The 20,173-nt window shown below is 43.3% G+C and overlaps 2 protein-coding genes across 3 annotated transcripts; one reads left to right on the top strand and one right to left on the bottom strand.

Moving 5' to 3' along the window:
• Nucleotides 1-3,116: 3,116 nt before the first annotated feature.
• Nucleotides 3,117-6,761, top strand: LOC130211725 (prefoldin subunit 3-like). The gene is made up of 6 exons (XM_056442691.1): nucleotides 3,117-3,205; nucleotides 4,241-4,365; nucleotides 4,704-4,770; nucleotides 5,414-5,512; nucleotides 5,678-5,816; nucleotides 6,317-6,761. The coding sequence occupies exons 1-6, from the start codon at nucleotides 3,125-3,127 to the stop codon at nucleotides 6,391-6,393; spliced, it is 588 nt and encodes a 195-aa protein (XP_056298666.1). The 5' UTR covers nucleotides 3,117-3,124; the 3' UTR covers nucleotides 6,394-6,761.
• Nucleotides 6,762-12,653: 5,892 nt separating this feature from the next.
• Nucleotides 12,654-19,942, bottom strand: LOC130211992 (ras-related protein Rab-39B). 2 transcript variants are annotated; one of them, XM_056443054.1, is made up of 4 exons: nucleotides 19,774-19,942; nucleotides 16,416-16,664; nucleotides 13,902-14,082; nucleotides 12,654-12,899 (listed from the first exon to the last, which is right to left on the bottom strand). In XM_056443054.1, the coding sequence occupies exons 2-4, from the start codon at nucleotides 16,628-16,630 to the stop codon at nucleotides 12,654-12,656; spliced, it is 642 nt and encodes a 213-aa protein (XP_056299029.1). In that variant the 5' UTR covers nucleotides 16,631-16,664; nucleotides 19,774-19,942. The 2 variants fall into 2 exon arrangements, with proteins under 2 accessions (XP_056299029.1, XP_056299028.1); XM_056443053.1 differs by lacking the exon at nucleotides 19,774-19,942 and having other exon boundaries at nucleotides 16,416-16,775.
• Nucleotides 19,943-20,173: the final 231 nt, after the last annotated feature.

Below are 20,173 nucleotides of genomic sequence, written 5' to 3'. Positions count from 1 at the left end.
ACGACCAGCGCGTCGCAGATGAGATAAACCCTGAAGACAGTGCGTCTAACGTGGCAAGCGTAAAAGTAAACTCTGCGAGGACACAGTCGCAACTATCACGAAGTTTATCAACACCATCTGCACGCGTTGAAGCTAAAGCTGACATGGCAGCCCTGAAGGAGCGGGTTGCTGCTCTCGGAAGGAAACATCTAATAGAGGACCAAGAGGAACGTTTGAGGAAAGAAAAATAAAAATTGGAGCTTGAGACTGAATTGGCAGTGACAAATGCAAAACTTCATGTCTTGGAAATGAATTCATCACAACGTGGTTCAAAACGTTCGGATGGCATGAACTCTTATTTTGAAAGGAACACTACTCAAAAAGCCATTCAATTAAGTGCCCGTGCCGACACCTTTGTTCCAGTTAACGTGGATGAACAACGTCACGTGTTTTCTGATCCCATAACTCAACCACAAGTTGTAAGGCCAGCCACACAAACCGTGTATGAACATCAAGCAGGACGTGTGCAACCTCAAACTCAAACTCTGACTGCAACTATCAGAATGACATTGTAAATGTTATGCAAAGACAAAATGACATCGCTGCTCTGCTACTTCAACAAAATCTGTGCTCTGTCCTTCCTGTTAGAAATATTCCTGTGTTTGATGGAGACCCTCTCCAATACAGGTCTTTCATCAGAGCTTTTGAGAATGGAGTGGAGGAGAAGACAACTAATTGGAGTGACGGTTTACACTTTCTCGAACAATACACCAGGGGTCAGCCAAGAGATCTAGTGTGCAGCTGTCAACATTTACCTTCAGAACAAGGATACCAAAGAGTCAAAAGTCTTCTACCAGAACACTTTGGAAACGAGTACACAATTGCATCTGCCTATATGGAAAAAATTCTCAACTGGACACCTGTTAAAAATGAAGATCTCAAAGCACTGAAATCATTCTCTCTCTTTCTTCGAGGATGCTCAAATCGAACAGAGCAAATGATGCATATGAAGGAACTGGACTTACCATCCATTATGAGGAGCATCATCTTGAAACTCCCTTACAAATTAAGGGAAAGGTGGAGAAACGTTGCTTGTGATCTGCAGGACCGAAGTAGCCGGAGAGCACTGTGCAGTGATCTTGTTGGATTCATTGAGAAGCAGGTCAGAATTGCCTCAGACCCACTTTTTGGAAACATTCAGGAATCACAATCCACCAACTTGAAAGCCTCTAACATTGGTCATTTGACACAAAGGAAAAGGGGAAGCATATGGAGGACTCAAAATGACTTGAGTATAAATCAATAAATGCATGAATAAATATAGGAATAAATAAATTCTTAAATAAATAAATAAATGTATAAATAAATAAATACAGGAATTAATCAATATAAGTTATAAATCAACAGGACATCATGAAATAAATATATTTCTGTAGTTCTTCATTTATTTATTTCTCTATTTATGTGTCCACACGTATTTCTTCATTTATTTATGTGTGACATTTACGTGTCCGTATATTCAAATGAGCCGGGCGGTCCGAACCTCTGTCTAAAGCAGTGGTTCTCAACCTTTTTTCAGTGATGTACCCTCTGTGAAATCCTTTTTTCAGCCAAGTACCCCCTAACCAGCGCAAATAATCTTTGGTAAGAAAAAAGTAGTAATACACAGCACTGTGCCATCAGTGTCGGATTTATTAAACTGTCAACAATGAACATTGCATTAAACTGAATGCTTTAGCATTTACATTTTAATGAGAAACTTGTGCTTGTGCTTCACTGAGGATCTTTGTCAGTCTTGGTGGCAGCGAGGCCACTGCTGTGATGAAGCTCTTCTCCAGGCACAGTCTGTTTCTTTGCTTTGTTTTGATCACAGTCATTGCAGAGAAGGAGGCCTCACATAAATATGTGGAGGCAAAGGGCAGCTGCTCCAAAGCCTTCTGTCCCAGGTCAGGGTGCTCCTGCTTCACACACACCCAAAACTGTGTGAGTGTGGATGTGGCAAACTTCATCTGGAGGCCACGGTCAGATGACACTTCCAGGAGTTTTTCCTGATAAGTGACAGGTAGCTTGCTTCTCTTTGCTTCAGACAAGAGAAATGGGTTTCTCACCCAATCCAGCTGTACAGATTTATCCTCCATGTCAGGAAAGTAGGAATGAAAATCTTTAATCACGTTGGTCAAATGTCCCACGATGACCGACTTGACTGGAGCTCTGTCCACATCCTCACGAGAGAGAAAAGCATCCACCTGGGGAAAGCAGGTGAAATCTCTCTCTGCAGAGGACCTTCTCCACAGCTCTGCTTTCTTCAGGAAGCCACCCACCTTGTCATACATGTTTAACATGCTGGTCTCCTTGCCCTGCAGAGACACATTCAGTTCGTTCAGTTTGCTGAATACATCTGCCAGATAGCACAGCTTTGCAAGCCGGTCTGTGTCCTGGAACAAGGTGGCATGGGGAGACCTGTGCTCGATCAGAAAGGTGTGTACTTCAGATCCTAATTCCAACAGCCGGTTGAGTATTCTCCCTCGAGAGAGCCAGCGTACTTCTGTGTGCAGCAGCAGTGTTGTGTGTTCCCATGTTTTCACAGAGGCGGCGAAACAGGCGTGCATTGTGTGGCCTTGACTTTATGAAGTTGATCACTTTGATGCTGTCGTTCAAAACGTCATGTAACACAGGGCTCATTTTCTTGCACGCCAACGCTTCCCTGTGTGACACAGTGAGTTCAACAAAACATTGCATTAAATCAACCAATTAAATGAATACATATTTTTTAATTAGAAAATCCGTCTTATCGACAATGGTTATTGGGGTTATCAACTAATATTAATAAAAAAGAAAATAATTGTTTTAAATCCCTCCACGACCAACTGGAACCAGAAGGTGCACTGGCAGCAGGTTGTCGCTAGAGGGCAGCAAACCACTCGTTCACCCATATGGTCGAATAACCAATAATAAATACAAAAACAATAATAATAAAAACATCTGTCTTGTCTACAAATGTTTTGGCCGGTGTGTAACAACGAATATTAAGCGAGAAGAGAATAATTAATTATTCCATCCTTATTGTGACGGTTGACGTTTTTACGTAAGAAACGTAAAACGTGAGGAAGGAAAGCCGGAAAGAAGGCGTTAGCTTCTCTCCAAGATGGCGGCGACCATAGACAACAGCAATGCCGTTCAGGCGACAAAGAGAAAGCACCTGGGGATCCCCGAAGCTGTGTTCGTGGTGCGTAGAGGACGACAGTAGCATGTGTTGTGCACACGGCTCTACGAGGAGGTTAAACCGTTGAAAACGGCCGTTTGTGCTACTTGTAGCCGGTGTGTCGGCGCGTCATGCTGGCTACCAGCTAGTTAGCTTCAGCTAGCACGAGAGCTAATCCTGCTGTGTGTGTGCGGGGCGGCTCCTCGCCTCCATCTACGGACATGGCTGTCTGTGCGCGAGCTGCTTTGACGCTCTACTTTATTTCTGATTTCTTATCTCAAGCATTTGAGTTGGGTCCACGTTAGCCCGCTCTGCGCATGCGTGTCTTCTAACGGTCGCTTCAGCTGCCTCCTTTCTGCTTTTAACTCGCTGCTAATATTATATGAATTGAGATTCTCAACTTGGCTGGACATGCTTAGAGTTAAAGTACGAGTAAAAATACGAAGTTATATGTCATTAAAATGTAGTTAAAAAGGAGACTCGGCAGGCAAACATTTGTCTTTCATTTTCGGTTATTTTCCTTCCGTAAAAAGAAGAAAGCAAGTAAACCGGTCTAAATTTAAGGCAATTAACCAATTACTATCTTTTTAAAAGTTTTTACAGCTGATTTATGCAAATATTTATGTCTAAAAACATGGAGTTTTAAAGATTATACAGTTATGTAATTCACAAAATGAAGTGATTAAAAACCGTTGACTCTTAATCTGTCAACCACATTTTAAAGGTTTTTACAGCCTCATTTATACAAATATTAATGTAAAAAAAACATGGCCATTTAAAGAATATATACAATAAGTGAATTAAATCCTTTGACTCTTAATGTGACAACAGCATTTATGCAAATTTGCACTTATTATTAATTGTATGATACCAAAAGTATTTAACATCACTTTTGGAAATTCATAATCAAAAAATGTCCCCCGGTTATTTATATATATATATATAAGAAGTTTTTTAAGCGATTGTTATCAAAACGTTAATGTTGGATATTGATTGTAAAAAACAAAAACAATAAGCAGATATATTGTTGTTGTTATTGACTTTTTCTGATTCTTCCAGGAGGATGTCGACTCTTTTCTGAAGCAGCCGGGCAACGAGACGGCCGACTCGGCTCTGAGGAAGCTGGACGAGCAGTACCAGAAATATAAATACATGGAGCTCAACCTGTCCCAGAAGAAACTCAGGTAAACGACCGTCAGCTGCGTGAAATCAACCACCTGAGGTTTGTCTCTTCTTCGAGCTTCATGCAGTCGGCTGTGGGCTAACGCATTCCTGATATAATGTCATTAAAACTAGTTTCTTCATTCTGTATCACTGATTTTCAGAGAGGTCTTTACTCGTTAGTCGATGGAAGAACATTTATTATCAGTTATTCGTCGTAGTTCCACTTATTTACTTTGTCCCGGGGTGTCTCGTCAGCCTCTTTCTTAAAGTTATAAAATGTTTTGTGAAATAAAAACACGATGTAATGAGTTTTAATTGAAGCCCTGTCTTGAAATGTTCGACTTCTCTCGACTTACAGGTTGAAAAGTCAGATTCCACAAATCACACAGACTCTAGAAATCCTCCGACACATGCAGAAGAAGAAGGTGTGTACCGTCTAATTACTTTCATGTTGTAGCAGCTTATATTTGCTCTACTTTCATTGGTTATTACTGTAAAGAGCTTTTAGATTTGGGGTCATGTGAATTATATTAGTTGTCACATCAAGAACTCGACTTTTAAAGCTTTTTCACAAAATTGAAGTAATCTCAACACGCGGCTTTAAAAAAAAGTGTTATCGAGAAATACTTTGAGGTTTGAATCTATATATATATATATTTTTTTATTTAAATGTATATGTCAATAAGAAATATATATATATAGATAGATATGTACTTTATTAATCCCCAAGGGGAAATTTGTCATATACTTGTGTGTGTATATATACATATTTATTTATTTAAATATATTTATAAATGTATATATATATATATTTATTTTATATTTTCATTTCGCAATGATATTTAAGTCAATATTTCTGACGCGCTTCAAGATTAATTCTCCGCTTAAAGTTTGAAAAAGTTTTCAAACTAAATTTACTTTAATAATTAATTAGATGTATTAAAAAGTTATTTAAATACTCACTTATTTATTTACTGTTGTCATTTATTTCTCCTGCAGTTTTAATTGAGCGTAATAATAACAAAGGTCAATAACAATGGCCGCCCTTTGTTGTTGTTGTTGTTTCAGGAGAGCACGGCGCCCATGCAGACGCACTTCATGTTGGCCGACAACGTTTACTGCAAGGCGTCGGTGCCGCCCACCGACAAAGTCTGCCTCTGGCTGGGGGTGAGTGCAGCAGAGCGTATGAGAGCAGTGGCTTCTGGGTAAATTCATTCCTCTCCCAGGGTTCGTCCGGTCATATTCTTCCTCATCCACGCCCTCCTCCTTCCCTCCTACTCCTCTCCCTCATTCTCTCTCCCTCTTCCTCCCCCTCCTCTTCCTCCTCCCCAGGCCAACGTGATGTTGGAGTACGACATCGATGAGGCCCAGGCGCTCCTGGAGAAGAACCTGTCCACGGCGTCCCGTAACCTGGAGACGCTCGAGGACGACCTGGACTTCCTGCGCGACCAGTTCACCACAACCGAAGTCAGTATCCTTCCACCGGAGCGCTGGCGGGTTGGTCTGTTGTTGTTGTTGTTTCCACACTGATGATACACTAAAGTACACAGAAGAACAAGGGTGCTTTAAATTCATGAAGATTTTAGGGCAGTTGTAAAGTATTTATTTTCTAATGTGAGGGAACCGGCCCTTTAAATGCTGTTGCCAGGCAAATTAAATATTTCATTTTCCATCGTTTAATAATTATATTATTCATATTAAATAATATTATATATAATGTTTTTATTTGAATATATATATATATATTTATATACCAATTATATATATTTATATATACAAATATATATATATAATTGGCCACACACATTGGCCAGCGTGTTTTATTTTATTTTTTACTTCCGTTTTGTGTATCCAGTCGGTTCAAAGATACTTTCTATAAGTCTGAATAAGTCTGAGAAAATAAAAGTATGATGATTTGTGTTGCTGCTCCGTTGTTGTTGTTGTTGTTCCTTCACTCCCTGCTCCCCTCAGACATGGCACGAGTCTACAACTGGGACGTGAAGAGACGGGGCAAAGAGAACATCCTCAAGTTAGGAGACAAGTCTTAATATCAACACACACAGACGCACACACAGACGCACACACACACACACACACACACCATCTTCTCGTCAATCCAATAATAAAACCAGCCCAGGTCCTGCGTGTGTTTCACCCTCCAGATGTACGAGGGCGTTCGATTTTATCTCCTCGTGGTGATTAAATCAGACGCACTTCCACCGCTCTTGTTTTGTTTTCTTCTGTTTTGTTAAAAGTATTTTTTCAAGTAAAAACTCACCGAACTTAAAGCAACGAGGCCGTTTGTTCTGTTTTCAATGATTCGCCAGATTCCCTCTTCCTCCTCCTCCTCGCAGCTGTTCTGTCTGTATTTATTTGTCTCTCACTGTATTCATTAAACAACGAATGAAGCAAAGAGCGTTTGTGTCCAGAGAGGCGTCCGCGTGGAGCTCCGTGTGACTTTGTTCTTCTGGACCGACGGGCTGGAGAAGGTTGAACACGTGAGATCTAAGACATTAAAATGGTTTAAATACATTTATACAGAGGAACTACATTTAAAGATGACGGACTCCTGTCAGGCAAATAGTTACACGGCATTATTTAGAAGAATATATATTTACGCATTAAGTAATTAATTAAACCATAAATACAATAAATTCCTAAAAGTATGAATTCATTGGCTTAATTTTTTTTAGTGAATTACCTTTTAATATTTGTTGATGGCTAAACATGGATTTGTAAACACTTGTATTCATTTCCTGTTTTTATCGTTTAATTAGACATCAATAAATAAAATTCGCTAAATATTTCTGTCACACTTTGTGGTCCATTCTCACTCCTTCCGTCCTGGAGCTTCTTCTTCTTCTTTTTCACAGTCTCGTGTCCTCAGTGCTGCCGCCTAGTGGCGGCGTGTGGAACGACAGGGGAGCGTGACGGCGCTGATGTGCCGTTTTTACAGAGGCTAAAGAAACCAATTCTCATTTGAATAATCCTCTGATGGAAATAATATGTAATACATTATAAGACTTGATCGATTAACTATTAAAAATACTTTTAAAACTGATTAAATTAGACAAATGTGGCCAATTGCATGATAAAAAAATATATATATCGTAAATGTTCTGCCTTTATAACTCTATAATTAAGAAGATCCCTTTGACTGTTTGTCTGGGATTAAAGATAAACAACGGAAGTATGTGTATATATATGTATCTACATACACACTCTGTCTTTTGATGAGGGATCTTGCACAAAATTAAAAGTATACATTCAATTGTGTAAAATACTCTGTTACAAGTAAAACTACATAAGTAATACTTTAAAAAGTACTATGCAGTGAAATACTAGTGTTTATCATAATTAAATGTATTTGACTGTTACTGCGACACGTGGATTTATAGTTTAAACTGATATTGTATTACATGAACAGTTGGACGAGTCAGTGACGGGAATGAAGGTAATCTATTGCTTTATTTATTTAAAGAAACACCGACAGTTCTGGAGGAATATCATTTTTCTTAAGTCCTAAATACATTTTACTAATAATATTCTTTGTTTGCGCATCGACTTCACAGAGGCGGAGCTGGGGCGTGACAAAATAAATAACAGGGAGAATATGTTTATTTTTCCAGTCACTTTTTATTTATTCTTCAGTACATTTCAGTTTGTTTAGAGATAACTAGAGCAGAGGAAGAGGATTAAAGACGGTGTGTCTGTACAGAGCGTTGAAAAGAAGTGAAACATCGTCGTCGTTGTTGTTGTTGTTGTACCGTGGCTCCTGTGAGGGCAGGACATTGCAGATGGCCGACACATTGAAGACACGTTGCCGGCGGTCATGACTCTCATGAGGTGTTTGCATGTGCAATTTTATATCAATACTCAAAACTATTGCTCAAATAATTTATGTTGTTCCCAAAAAACAGAAAAGTTTAGCCCGTTTTATTATCTTTTGATGAGCCGGGCTAGCAGTTTCCAACCGTTTTCAGTCTTTGTGCTAAGCTAAGATTTGCGAAAATCAAAGTTTAATATCTCGTTAGCATATTTATGGCGCGGGTTAGCTCGAGTCCCAACCATCTGGGGGGAAAACAATTCCCTAGTAAGATAAATAAAATCTTCCTACCCTAAAAGAAAGCGATGCTAGCCTGTGGCTACCTGGACAGGAAACACAATTGCATCTTGGGAAACGGTTGAGAGTATTTGGAGTCGCTCAGCAGACCGAATGTTGAACAACCTTTAAAACGCCTCCGGGTAACGTTTTTAAAACGTAACAAAGCTGAGGCTAATCTGTGCGATAAATATGAAGCTACACCTAGCTTCTGGTTAGCTTCTGGCTAGCTTCTGGTTAGCTTCTGGCTAGCTTAGTTTAGCACGACTGCAAACGGAGGTAAATGGCCTTTTAAAATGTTTTATCCAACTGGTATGAAATCAAACTACTGTTAGGTGCAGTGTGCGTTCATTTGGGACGCGCTACTTCCTCGTAACATTGCACCGTGACCCGCAAAGGATTATGGGTAAGAATAGCCAGAAAACAATGCTAACGCGCGGCGAAATGCGACCAAACGGACATCCTGGAGTTGTTTTTTGCATATCGCATTTGACATATTGTGTATCGGGGGCTCACTAAATCTTTTGTATGGCATTCTAATAATAAAGTAGTATGTACTACGTGTGTATGTCAAGGCAACAGGAAGTAAATGCTCTCGTCATAGAAATAATCCAGAAAATAATCCTATACTGTGTCATTTCTTTACATGTTTTCTTTTTTACGTTGTTTTTGTGAAGACATAACCGACGGTAGACGTCGCTAAACTTTCAGACGGTTTTTTCGTGGACACCTAACAACAAAAAACATGAAAAATGCTGCGTTCAAGTGCAGTAGGAACGTCATGTGACTGACTCGGTTGCCGGCCGCCTGCAGATGGTTAGCAGCAGATTGAAACGCAGGAGGTCTTCAGGGTTAATCGCTGCTGATTTCACACACTGATCGAATCGAGTCGACTGGAATCAGCTGACGGAGCTTCATTCGTCCCGACTCGGCTTTTTCACTCTCAAAATGGATAAAGAAGGTCAGTTTTTTTTATCCTGCTGAAATCTGTGAATATGACAATAATTTGAGAAATTACAGATGTTTGTTTAAATCGTGAACGACGTGTTCTTTTCAGATCTGACAAGCTTTCTGTGTGTTTCAAGTTAATGATCAAATCTAAACAGACATTTATTCGCAGATTTGGTTTAGAAACACATCAGATGTGAGTCTCAGAGCTCATGAGAAGCCGTGATGGGAAAGTGATGTTTGGAAATATCTTTGAGACATCTGCTCACAGAACGCGCCTCCAGCACCCCGAGAACTTCACAATTAACACATTGTTGTGTGTGAAGCGACTTTCCCAGCAGAAAAATCCTCCTGTTTAATTTGACACGTTTTAAATTGTATTTGTATATTTAAAAAGGTTAATTAGTGAACTTTAGAGGTACCGGAAGGTGGATTTTTTTCCTTTTTTTTAACGTAGACCCTGTTTCCTCGTCTTTATGCTAAGCTACGCTAACCAGTTGTAGCTTCACGATCGACGTGAGATATTACTAATCGTTTATCGAGACGACAAATAAGCAAAATCAGAATAAGATCACACGAGCAGAACTCTTTGGAGCGAAGAAGGCAAACCGAGTGGGGAAAGAATGAAGCACCTGCAGGTTTCTCACTGTAATTATGAACTGCAGGGGGAAAGGCGTCGGACGAATCCATTAAACAGAAGAAAATAATAAATATAGCAGAGATTACAGCGAGGGTTTCATTAAGGAGTGTTAAAGAATGAAATGAAGACGTATGCAAAACCAAATGTATAGAAATTCAGATCTACACCGAGCCCCCCAGGTGCTGCAGGTAGATAAGGTTCATTTCATTACTTACGATGCTAAAAGCTTCTGTTGTCAGGATGGTTGAATTATAGTAAGTATGTCGGTGGATGTGGACATAGAACATGGTTATATTTGGTCCAGTGTTAATCTCATTAATGTAGTTCGAATGGGAATCTAGATTATGGGTTGACGTCAGTACAGATGAATCACCCGCCTACGCACGGGAAGTTCGATGCTTCTCGAAAAAACAAACACCTATTTATATAACGTTCTCTTCACGTGACGCCGTGATTCACTGAATTTTCGTTGGCTTTGGAAGAAACTGGAGTGAAAAAATGTCTCTGTGGAATAAATACCCCAAGAAAAAAACAACGGACAGAAGATGGAGTTCCCTCTCGTCTAGATCGGCTTTCGTAAAGGTTGTGATGTTCCGGTTCGGTTTGGAGTCGTTGTCGAGAGGCGGTGTCGATTGGCGGAATTTCGGGTTGCTGGGAAAGTATGTTGCGTCATTCTGAGAGGAGTTTCTAAAAATGATCTCAACCATTTACATCAACGAAGGGAAGCTCTTAGAAATGAAGGTACCGAGAACCGTAGTTCTATCCATGAAAGGTTCCTCCCAGAATGCTCTCTGGGTACGTAAAACTGTTACCATCACCCTTTCTGAGGGTGCTCTCAAAACTCGGTTCTAGAGAGTTCTGCCAGAGACCTTTTTGTAGCACAAGGATTGTATCTAGAACCCACCTGGGGGATTGTGCCGGGGGAATTCTAGCAGGAAGGGTTTCATCTCAAAAGTTCTCAGGTGGTTCTACCAAGAGCTTGAAGAATGGGAGGAGCTTCACCCAGAACTGAAAAGGACCGCGGTTGATGCGATGCAGCGCAACCCACAACAATCACGGTTCATAGATTGAAGAATTTCTTCGAACCCCTTATTCCACAGAGAACCCTTGGATACCACTTCCTTCCAGAAAGGCGTAGTCTCTAGTTTCTTTCTGAGAGTAGAAACAGAAACGCCTCCCTGTGTGATGTCATACAACTCAACCGCACCCCAAAATACATCTTCCAAAATGATCAGACAGTCGTAGTTTCGACAAAAACTGAACATGGCTTTGACCTTGGTTGACCTCGTACCCCACCGACTGAGTGTGTGTCACTCCAAGACGAGAATGCATCCAACGCTGCCTTGCAAAATCATATTTCGTTGCGTCTTCGTTGCAGTTGTCTTTGTTTGGGATCAGGAAGCTACCCAACACATCCAGAACACGCAGTTTCAAAGTGTACGTCCGTATGCCGGGTACATCGACCCGTAGCACTGCAGAATATTACAATTAAAATGAAGGTTTGATGAGATATTGTGGCCACGAATTTAAAAAAATGCATGAAAACCACCTGCTCAGGACACCATGTGACCTCTGTGTCGCCCCGCCTGCGGCGGGTCGGGTCGGTTCCTGCCAATCGGACTTCCTTTGCATGATTATATCGTCCGTGCATTGTGGATATAATAATAATTGTTCTCTTCTGGTCCCTCTGTGTTTGCTTTGCTTCTGAGAAACCTCCACTGTGTTCATCTTTTAATGGTCCCAAAAATGAGGCTCCGCATTTAAGGTGGACTTGGCTGTTGAGGTGCTTTCTGGCTCCGACCCTCCCGTTAGTCCACCTTAACAAGTCCCCAGTTAAAAGCATCCGCCCCGGTCAGTTTGGCTGGACACGTCGTCTCTTCCCACTTAAAGAGTCGATGAGGAACTGGAGGAGTGACGATGTGACGATGTTTTCTCATAGGGTGGCAGAATGATCGAGGATTCAACCACGTTGTCAATTTCATTGAAATCTTCCCTCGTTAAACGTACGGGACCTCCGGGACTCCTCCGTTGACCTCACGGCGTAACGTCAGAGAATCCCGACTCTTGTCGTCGATCCTCGCCGACTGAACTTCATTCGAACGGTTTGCGCTCGGAAGATGTCGTACGCCAACGTAAAAAGTGACCGTTGGGTATGTGATCATGTAATTGCATATCGGAGGAGAGGAGGAGATTAAAGAAGTGGTGGGAGGAGAGGTGAACGGAGAGAAGACGGATTGGTCTCGAGTTCCATTGTTTGATTGGCTAGAAACCAAAATGGAGCCTCTTTCGAAGGCCTTTTCCAAGACGTCGAGGAAGGGATTTCCAAGCAGGAAGTAAAGGAATTGGAATCATGGGGGAGCCCTCGCGAGTAGATGAGCGTCTGTGGTTCTTCCCCTCCAAGAAATAAAATATATACAGAAATGGCCACAACCCAAGGTCTTCTTCCCCATCTCCGTCCTCCATTGAAAGTCTTCGAGCATACCCTCCTGGATCCAGCCTGAGCAACAGAGGGAACCTCCAGAGGGCTGAGTCCAGCAGTCCATCAGCTCCTCTCCTTTGAATCCTTTCCTGGATCCCCCCCCTCCCCCCCCCCTTCAGTCCCAGAACTCTTTCCCGGATCAACACAGACAGCGGCGGTCGCTCTTGGTCACTTCCTCCGAAGAGTGAACGACGTTGGGGACGAAGCCGCTCTTCACGCCCTCCCAGCCCTCCTGGATGGTGATGTCTCCGGACCGCACCAGGGCGAAGATGTCCCTGGTCAGCTCGGTGAAGGCGTGCTCCACGTTGGTGGCGTCGCGGGCCGACGTCTCCACGTAGCGCATCCCGTACGCCCCCGCCAGCTTCTCCGCTTCCTGGCGGGTCACCTGGGGAAAGGGTTCAGACGGATGAGGTGAGATGCAACTTCGACGAGAGTTTTGTGAACATAACACTCTCGAAAAAAACCGCGAAATATCTTCTGGGGACTTCGATCCAGAGCCAGATCTGGCTGCTAACCGCAATGCTGAAGAGTAGGAGGACTTATGGAGGACTTGTTTGGGGCTAAATATCAATCAAGTCCAGTATTACATGCATTATAAAGAGACAACGTTTGAATATGCTGTAAACAATTTGATTTGGCTGCAAAAACCTTCAGTCGATTGAATATTTAAGTAGATATAGCTTCTAAAAAAATACAAATTGGTCATCTTTGTATATTCACTCGACCTTTTAAATATTGCTTTTCACAGTGAACTACGTGGGACGGTCACATCTGAAGAGCTCTGATCACCGAGCATGCCCCGCACGACGTTTACGGAGGTATTAAATCGAATGAGAAGTTAGCGTTCCTTTCTGGACTCGCCCCCTGCTGGTCAGGAGAGAGAATGCACGTGTTAAGACGTCTCCTTGAGGCGTAGAGTTGGACCCGAGTCGGTCTCAGTGAGCAAAGTGCAGCTGATCTTACTCCAGCTTCCAGAGTTACCGCCACAAACAACAAAAAACAAAATGTCTCTTTCGGTCTCAGAACGCGGAGGCTAAACACGTCTACGCCACGGACGCTCTGATCTTTTCTTCTCAATCCGTGAAATGTCACAGTTTTTTTTACTCCCGCCGTGCGTCATTTTCTGGTTAATTTGATTTGAACGCCTCCTCTGACTTTGTAACAAAAGGAGCGTGGCCTCACGACATCCTCAGTGATATGTTTGCTTCCTGTCTGCCAGCCGCCCCGCGGGAACGGAACAAACAACGACGACTTCAAGGTGCGCCGATCTAAATGTGAACACGAGGTTATTTTTTGTTTTTTTCAAGACTTTTGTGAAGTTTGCGTATTACACAACGTTCGTAAAAAAGGAAACGCCTCGATTCCCGCCAACGAAGCCCGTCTTCACCTGCCGCTGAGCCTCCAGGTCACACTTGTGGCCCACCAGCAGGAAGACGATGCTGTGCGGCTGCACGTGGCTGCGGGCCTCCTCCAGCCAGTCGTGGACGTTCTGGAAGGAGCGGCGGTTGGTGATGTCGAAGAGGAGGAGGCCGCCCACGGAGTTGCGGTAGTAAGCCCTGGTGATGGACCTGCAGAGGGCGGAGGGGAAGGTCACGGTGAAGACATCGAGCGAGGACGGAAGAGGCCGCCGTTCGCCCCGTCGATGACGCGGACGCCGTGTCCGCTTCTGTCAATCACAGTAAGCCCCGCCCCTAAAGCGTCCCCTGCTTTACGGTCTGTTTGACACTAAATGGACCAAAATGGACTAAATGATGACATCACGATGTGTTGAAGAAGACTTGAATTAAGCATGTACAGGTGGGTGGAGAGAGGAAGAGGAGAGGAAGAAGATGAGAGGTAGAGGAAGAAGGAGAAGAAGAGGAAGAAGGATAAGAAGGAGAGGAAGAGAAGCGAAGAGGAAGGGGAGAGGAAGAAGATGAGAGGTAGAGGAAGAAGGAGAAGAAGAAGATGAGAGGTAGAGGAAGAAGGAGAGGAAGAGGAAGAGGAAGAAGGATAAGAAGGAGCAGAAGAGAAGCGAAGAGGAAGGGAAGGGGAGAGGGAGAAGATGAGAGGTAGAGGAAGAAGAAGGAGAGGAAGAGAAGACGAAGAGGAGAAAGGAAGAGGAAAGGAAGGAGAGGAAAGGAAGAGGAAAGGAGGGAGAGGAAGAAGATGAGATGTAGAGGAAGAAGGAGAAGGAGAGGAAGAGAAGACGAAGAGGAGAAAGGAAGAGGAAAGGAAGAGGAGAGGAAGAGCTGATTATTCAACAGAGGTGATGCAGCAAGTGAGGAGGAAGCATTTTATGAGACCAACACATATTTTTGTGTGTGTGTGTGTGTGTGTGTGTGTGTGTGTGTGTGTGTGTGTGTGTGTGTGTGTGTGTGTGTGTGTGTGTGTGTGTGTGTGTGTGTGTGTGTGTGTGTGTGTGTGTGTGTGTGTGTGTGTTATTTCAAACAGATGAAACCAACAATGTGGTCTTTCTGGAGGATCTCGTGGCCGAGGCTGCGCTACGATTGGCCGGTCCGTGTTCGAGGGGCGGGACTTATAGAAAAGAGGTCAGTTGCTTTCTTTGTTTCTGTGTGTAGGCCACGGACCCTTCACCAGATGTTCAGGGACACGCGGGACACATCTAAACTCTCACAACGAGCCGAGGGTCAGCACAGAGGACATATTGAGAGTCTTTTATGTTCGTATTCTTGAGAAGCGGCGCCTCCGGTCGGCGTGTTCTAGAAGCGAGCCCTCTGGTGATTCCCTCGGCGTGTTTCAACCTGAAAACTCATTTCAATAACTGCTCCGGCTTTTTGGTTCATGGCAAACAATTAGTCGCAGGTGGCAATTCTAGTTTTGAGACCTCCGGGCTGCAGGTGTTTCCACTAGTCATCCTCCTTTTTTTAAATTGACTAAATACTTGAATTCATATATATAAAAATATATAAATATTACAACATATTACACAGAGTCTGTGGCCACTAGTGAAAAGTAACTAAATACTTTCCTCATATACTTTATACTTACATATTTAATATTTATAAATGTTCTCATTAAATAAGAGACATTTCAATTTAACTACCCAACAGTATGTATTATTATTATATATATTATGTATTGGTATTGTTATAAATAATAATACTGAACAAGGTCATTCAACGTGAGAACTTTAACTTTTAATGCTTTAAGTGCATTTATTAATTTAATTAATAAAATACTTGACCCTGAATTAGGGACAAACAATATGCTTATATAGAAATATATTTTTTTTTACTAAATACTCAAATAAGTAAGCAAGTTACTTTCCTAATATTTTTTACTTTAACATATATTTAATTTGTATTCGTTGTCTCATTAAATATGAGACATTTCAAATAAACTACCTGACAATATGTTAAATAGTTTGCTCAATATTCAGTATTATTATATGTAATGGTATTGTTATAAATAATAATACTGAACAGGAGCATTCCACGCGAGAACTTTCACTTTTAATACTTAATTTAGCTAATATATTTATATATATATATATTTTATATTTTTTTTAAGTGATTGCTACTTTTAATCAAGCACTTACTTCTTCACCTCTACTCAAATAATAAATATCATATACGATCATGTTTTATGTCACAATATGTAATGGTATTGTTATAAATAATAATACTGAACAGCAGTGGCGTCCCTAGGCTAAAGCCCCGGATGTTTTTTAATTAGCCCCGAATGTTAATTTTTTTTAAAGAAAAGAAAAAAAAAGATTTGGCACACAAGTGGTTAACACCTCCAGGTCGCACGTGATGTCATTAACCCAAAACAGCGGAGTCAGGCTGGCAGCAGGCGCACGCACTCATATAATAAATATCATATACGACCATGTTTTATCTCGCAATTTAGTCCAATCGATCGTATCTCCACCCGCGCGCATGCGCACCGCTCCCACCTGAAGCGCTCCTGCCCCGCGGTGTCCCAGATCTGCAGCTTGATCCTCTTGCCCGGCTCGATCTCCACCAGGCGGGAGAAGAAGTCCACGCCCACCGTGGGGTCGGACACCTGGGCGAAGCGGCCCTCCGTGAAGCGGCGGATCAGGCACGACTTGCCCACCGTGGAGTCCCCGATGACGATCAGCCGGAACTGGTACAGCCAGATCGCCTCCATGACTCGGCGCGCGCGAGTCTGCCTGCGTGTCTGCCTGTTGGGGCGTGAGCGGGCGAATGCGCGTGCGTGAGAGAGCAAGAGAGAGAGGGAGAGGGAGAGAGAGAGAGAGGGAGAGAGAGCATTCATTAGATTATGCCAACAAATATTGTCACGATATTTCTAATATTTAAAAAGTGTTTCTTCAATAATATCTGTGATAATAATAGAACCTCTTATATACTACTTGTACTATAATTACACTTTTATACATAAAGGTGCAACTAGAACCATATTGGGTTCTGCTTTAATAAAACTACTTTCAGTTAAACTTTTATGAAACTTTCTCCCCACATAAAGAGTTCTATCTATTCTAAAAGGTCCACCCAGAACCCCGAGGAGAGAGAACCCTTTCTGGTTTAATGGTTCCACTTGAACCCTGAGGAGAGAGAACCCTTTCTGGTTTAATGGTTCCACCCAGAACCCCGAGGAGAGAGAACCCTTTCTGGTGTAATGGTTCCACCCAGAACCCCGAGGAGAGAGAACCCTTTCTGGTTTAATGGTTCCACTTGAACCCTGAGGAGAGAGAACCCTTTCTGGTTTAATGGTTCCACCCAGAACCCGAGGAGAGAGAACCCTTTCTGGTGTAATGGTTCCACCCAGAACCCCGAGGAGAGAGAACCCTTTCTGGTTTAATGGTTCCACTTGAACCCTGAGGAGAGAGAACCCTTTCTGGTTTAATGGTTCCACCCAGAACCCCGAGGAGAGAGAACCCTTTCTGATTTAATGGTTCCACCCAGAACCCTGAGGAGAGAGAACCCTTTCTGGTTTAATGGTTCCACCCAGAACCCCGAGGAGAGAGAACCATTTCTGGTTTAATGGTTCCACCCAGAACCCCGAGGAGAGAGAACCCTTTCTGGTTTAATGGTTCCACCAGAACCCTGAGGAGAGAGAACCCTTTCTGGTTTAATGGTTCCACCCAGAACCCTGAGGAGAGAGAACCCTTTCTGGTTTAATGGTTCCACCCAGAACCCCGAGGAGAGAGAACCCTTTCTGGTTTAATGGTTCCACTTGAACCCTGAGGAGAGAGAACCCTTTCTGGTTTAATGGTTCCACTTGAACCCTGAGGAGAGAGAACCCTTTCTGGTTTAATGGTTCCACCAGAACCCCGAGGAGAGAGAACCCTTTCTGGTTTAATGGTTCCACCCAGAACCCCGAGGAGAGAGAACCCTTTCTGGTTTAATGGTTCCACCCAGAACCCCGAGGAGAGAGAACCCTTTCTGGTTTAATGGTTCCATGCAGAACCCTGAGGAGAACCCTTTCTGGTTTAATGGTTCCACCCAGAACCCCGAGGAGAGAGAACCCTTTCTGGTTTAATGGTTCCACCAGAACCCTGAGGAGAGAGAACCCTTTCTGGTTTAATGGTTCCACCCAGAACCCTGAGGAGAGAGAACCCTTTCTGGTTTAATGGTTCCACCCAGAACCCCGAGGAGAGAGAACCCTTTCTGGTTTAATGGTTCCACCCAGAACCCTGAGGAGAGAGAACCCTTTCTGGTTTAATGGTTCCACCCAGAACCCCGAGGAGAGAGAACCCTTTCTGGTTTAATGGTTCCACCAGAACCCTGAGGAGAGAGAACCCTTTCTGGTTTAATGGTTCCACCCAGAACCCTGAGGAGAGAGAACCCTTTCTGGTTTAATGGTTCCACCCAGAACCCCGAGGAGAGAGAACCCTTTCTGGTTTAATGGTTCCACCCAGAACCCCGAGGAGAGAGAACCCTTTCTGGTTTAATGGTTCCACCAGAACCCTGAGGAGAGAGAACCCTTTCTGGTTTAATGGTTCCACCCAGAACCCCGAGGAGAGATAACCCTTTCTGGTTTAATGGTTCCACACAGAACCCTGAGGAGAGAGAACCCTTTCTGGTTTAATGGTTCCACCCAGAACCCCGAGGAGAGAGAACCCTTTCTGGTTTAATGGTTCCACCCAGAACCCCGAGGAGAGAGAACCCTTTCTGGTTTAATGGTTCCACGCAGAACCCTGTCTGGGGGTCTCCAATCCTCGAAGATCTCTTTCTGCCCAAAAGGGTTCTATTGGATGAAAAGGGTTCTCCATGGAACCCGTAGTTTGACAAAGACCCCTTAAAAAGAGGTTCTTAAGAAGAAAAGGTTCTCAAGAGAACCCTTATGACAAAGACCACTTGAAAAGAGGTTCTATTGGATGAAAAAGGTTCTCCGTGGAACCCTTTTGACATGACGCATGCTGTAATATAATAACTTATCCCAAAGGATCCATTCTGTATACTTCTATACTCTTTATATGTTGCTCATGTTGTTATTTAAATCAAGGCTCTGAACATGAATCTATCCGTTTCATTTACACCTGAAGCTTCAACATGAAGGAGGATATTTAACGAAATAACTCTAAACCAGACTGATCTTTAAATATCAGAAAGCAACGTCAAAGAGGTCATTATTATTTCATACTTTGAGTTTATGCTCATAAAACGCTCTGAATACTTCTACCACTTAAAAAGGTTCAAATCAAAAATGTGGTCAATGTGCTTTAGATACTTCAAATACATTTAGCTGCTTTTAATATTATTAATTATGGACTATTTGTATTAAAGCGCATCTCGTTTTATACATTAAAGTAAATCTTCTTTTTTCCACCACCGTTTTTCACAAGAAAACAACATTTAGTTATATCTGCACATTCTGATTGTGATCGTCTTACAGCAACACGAAGCTGTGCACGTGCAGCCCCCCCCCCCCCTCCGTCGGGGGGTCGGGTTGCAGCAGCTCGGCATCCACACATCAGGGCCGAATCCCCGGTGAACAGCAGCGCGTCCACGCCGGGTCACGTGCATTAAAACAAATATATATATATTTATTTTTTATTTCTCTTCATGTTAGGCTTCATGCTCTCTGGTTTGGAGCCGAGGATTTCCTTAAATTGTGTTTTAGTTCCTCCATATTTGCATCATGGTGCTGAGTCCAAACCAAGACTCCGCGGAGCTTTGGACTTCAAACGTCTTCTGGAGATTGTTTTTTAAATTGTCTGCAGGCTATTATTAGACCAGTGCCGATGGGCCCGACGCTCGTGTGAATGACCCCGAGGCTTCGTGCTGGACATCATACATACAGACTGTGAATGGTGAGAAACAGCCTACTGTGGAGCAGCGGTGCGTTCAGGCCGGGGTGGATGCTCCTCGCGCCGCTCAGCACCGGGCCGGCCGGGGCTCCATGGCACCGACGGGTCCGCCTTCAAAGAGCCCGGAGGCGGACGCTGAGCAGCGGGTCCGGGAGTCCGGGTCGAGGGGTGCGCGGTTTCCTTGTGGATGTCAGGGCCTCCGGAGAAAGGTGCAATACAATAAATACAAAAAAGAAAACGCGGATCCGGAGCCTCGAGTTAAAGCTCGTGTCCTGGCCGAGGCGCGTGGACGTTGGACGTCTTCCCCCAGCGCGCGCGGGGGGGCTCTGCTGTCAGCGGGATGGGGGGTAGGGGGGGGGGGATCCCTGCACGGTGTACCACGCCGGTGCTTCTTGCGGTGTGTTTTGGAGGCTTTCGGT

This window comes from Pseudoliparis swirei, chromosome 21 (assembly GCF_029220125.1).
Source record: "Pseudoliparis swirei isolate HS2019 ecotype Mariana Trench chromosome 21, NWPU_hadal_v1, whole genome shotgun sequence".
In the NCBI taxonomy this organism is placed as follows: domain Eukaryota; kingdom Metazoa; phylum Chordata; class Actinopteri; order Perciformes; family Liparidae; genus Pseudoliparis; species Pseudoliparis swirei.
This window is presented reverse-complemented; position numbering and strand designations above follow the sequence as displayed.

Bases quoted from the DNA above. Each gene is read 5' to 3' on its own strand.
- LOC130211725 (XM_056442691.1), top strand. From the start codon at position 3,125: ATGGCGGCGACCATAGACAACAGCAATGCCGTTCAGGCGACAAAGAGA. The intron at 4,366-4,703 runs GTAAACGACCGT...CTCGACTTACAG, and splicing joins CTGTCCCAGAAGAAACTCAG to GTTGAAAAGTCAGATTCCAC. The intron at 4,771-5,413 runs GTGTGTACCGTC...TTGTTGTTTCAG, and splicing joins GACACATGCAGAAGAAGAAG to GAGAGCACGGCGCCCATGCA.
- LOC130211992 (XM_056443053.1), bottom strand. From the start codon at position 16,756: ATGAATGCTCTCTCTCCCTCTCTCTCTCTCTCCCTCTCCCTCTCTCTC. The intron at 14,083-16,415 runs GTGGGAGCGGTG...CGCCCTCTGCAG, and splicing joins GCGGGGCAGGAGCGCTTCAG to GTCCATCACCAGGGCTTACT. The intron at 12,900-13,901 runs GTGAAGACGGGC...CCCTTTCCCCAG, and splicing joins ACCTGGAGGCTCAGCGGCAG to GTGACCCGCCAGGAAGCGGA.